Source organism: Olea europaea, chromosome 12 (genome assembly GCF_002742605.1).
Source record: "Olea europaea var. sylvestris chromosome 12, O_europaea_v1, whole genome shotgun sequence".
NCBI lineage: Eukaryota > Viridiplantae > Streptophyta > Magnoliopsida > Lamiales > Oleaceae > Olea > Olea europaea.
Genome location: NC_036248.1, coordinates 7,176,323 through 7,177,798, shown reverse-complemented (window position 1 = coordinate 7,177,798; position 1,476 = coordinate 7,176,323). Strand labels below are relative to the sequence as shown.

The window sequence follows — 1,476 nt, the reverse complement described above, 5'->3', positions numbered from 1 at the left end:
TTATTACCCTTGGGATTGGGATCAGCCCTTGGGATAAGGGCTTAATCCCTAACATTAATTGCAAAAGTTTTTCATTATCACGAATAAGGAGAAATGGTACGTAACAGCATTAGTTAGATGCCAACAACTATATCATAACATGCAAAATAGAGATACGCCATAGTTTTTGCCTCTCATGAAAAAGATAAAGATACACATAATGCTTGCAGAGCGAAAATATATACTCATTCTGTTCTGAACACTATAGGGTTCATGTAACCCGTTCCAAATTTAGTGGGAAATAAGTGCTTATTATTGTACATTCCTAACACTGTATTATCATGTTACTAAATGAGCCGAGAAACAAGATATTTCTGGCTTTTAGCTATTAACTGAGTTGTAAAGAATTTTTAGCAGATTGTTAAAATAGAAATCTTAAAAATTGTAACATTTGATGTTAAATTATATGTATCTGCTTTTACTGAAGAAGGTTTTAATGTGTTTCATATGTTTGTTGCAGGAACCGTTCATTTACTTTAGAATCCATTAGCGGAAAGCATGTGCCAGAAAGCACTTTGAAACAATTGAAGAAATCTTTTTACACAAATGTTCCTTCCTTATACATGGAATACATTACAAATGAAGTCGTCCCAAAAATTGGATTTGTTTTGGAAGGGGAACAGGAGCTATACCATGTAAAGGTATTTTGCAGGGTTTTCTTCCCTTTTTTTCTCTCTTCAAAGGTACATCCATTTTTTTATAATCCGGTGCTTATTATGTAGCTGTCTGACAAGATGCGACCTGATTCAACTCTCTCCTGCAAGTGTACAGTGACAACAGACAATAAAAAGCTTGAACTTTGCAAGGCAAGTTAATAAATATATATATATATATATATATATATATATATATATTATTTTTATTTTTATTTTTATTTTTTTATTTTTTATTTTTTTAATCTCTGTTTCTCTTAGCCTTGTAAAAAGTTTGTTATTTTTATGCATAGATTAGCAATCGCTAACCTTTCATTATAATTGCACAATCATTCCCCATCAGAAGAAACCATCCAAATCTTTGTTAATTTAATATATAACACTCATGGAAACAAGCTTCGCTTCTAATTTCTGGACGTTGTGTAAGAAAATCTAGTTTCATAAATTTGGACGTGTGATGGCCGTGTGACAATTTAATAGAGATTTGGCATATTTCCATTGTTACAGATAGATTGTGCAATTTTATAGAGGTTGAGGACAAAGCTGCTCCTTTTGAAAGGTTACAGACGAACTTGCTACTAGAGCAATAGGTTTGAGTCCAATAGTGAAAATTTTCGTATAATTTAGTTTACAATCAAAATAGCTGCATAAATTTGTAAAAAAATAAAAAATTCTTGCTTTTAATGGTTTGAAATCTGATTGTTGATTAACAAAATCATAAATGTGGATTATTCCTTAGTCCAAAATGTTCGTGCTTTTCTTTTTTTTTTTTTTTTTTTTTTTT

General features: G+C 30.6%; 1 protein-coding gene across 4 annotated transcripts in view; it reads left to right on the top strand.

Annotated features, from left to right (window-relative positions):
* LOC111405427 overlaps positions 1 to 1,476 on the top strand; it is a 5,796-nt gene that overhangs the window by 2,025 nt on the left and 2,295 nt on the right. For all 4 annotated transcript variants that reach the window (XM_023034297.1, XM_023034294.1, XM_023034296.1 and 1 more), the window contains exons 3-4: positions 500 to 680; positions 762 to 845. In XM_023034297.1, coding sequence (XP_022890065.1) covers positions 500 to 680; positions 762 to 845 — 265 coding nt within the window. The remainder of the gene's footprint in view (positions 1 to 499; positions 681 to 761; positions 846 to 1,476) is intronic.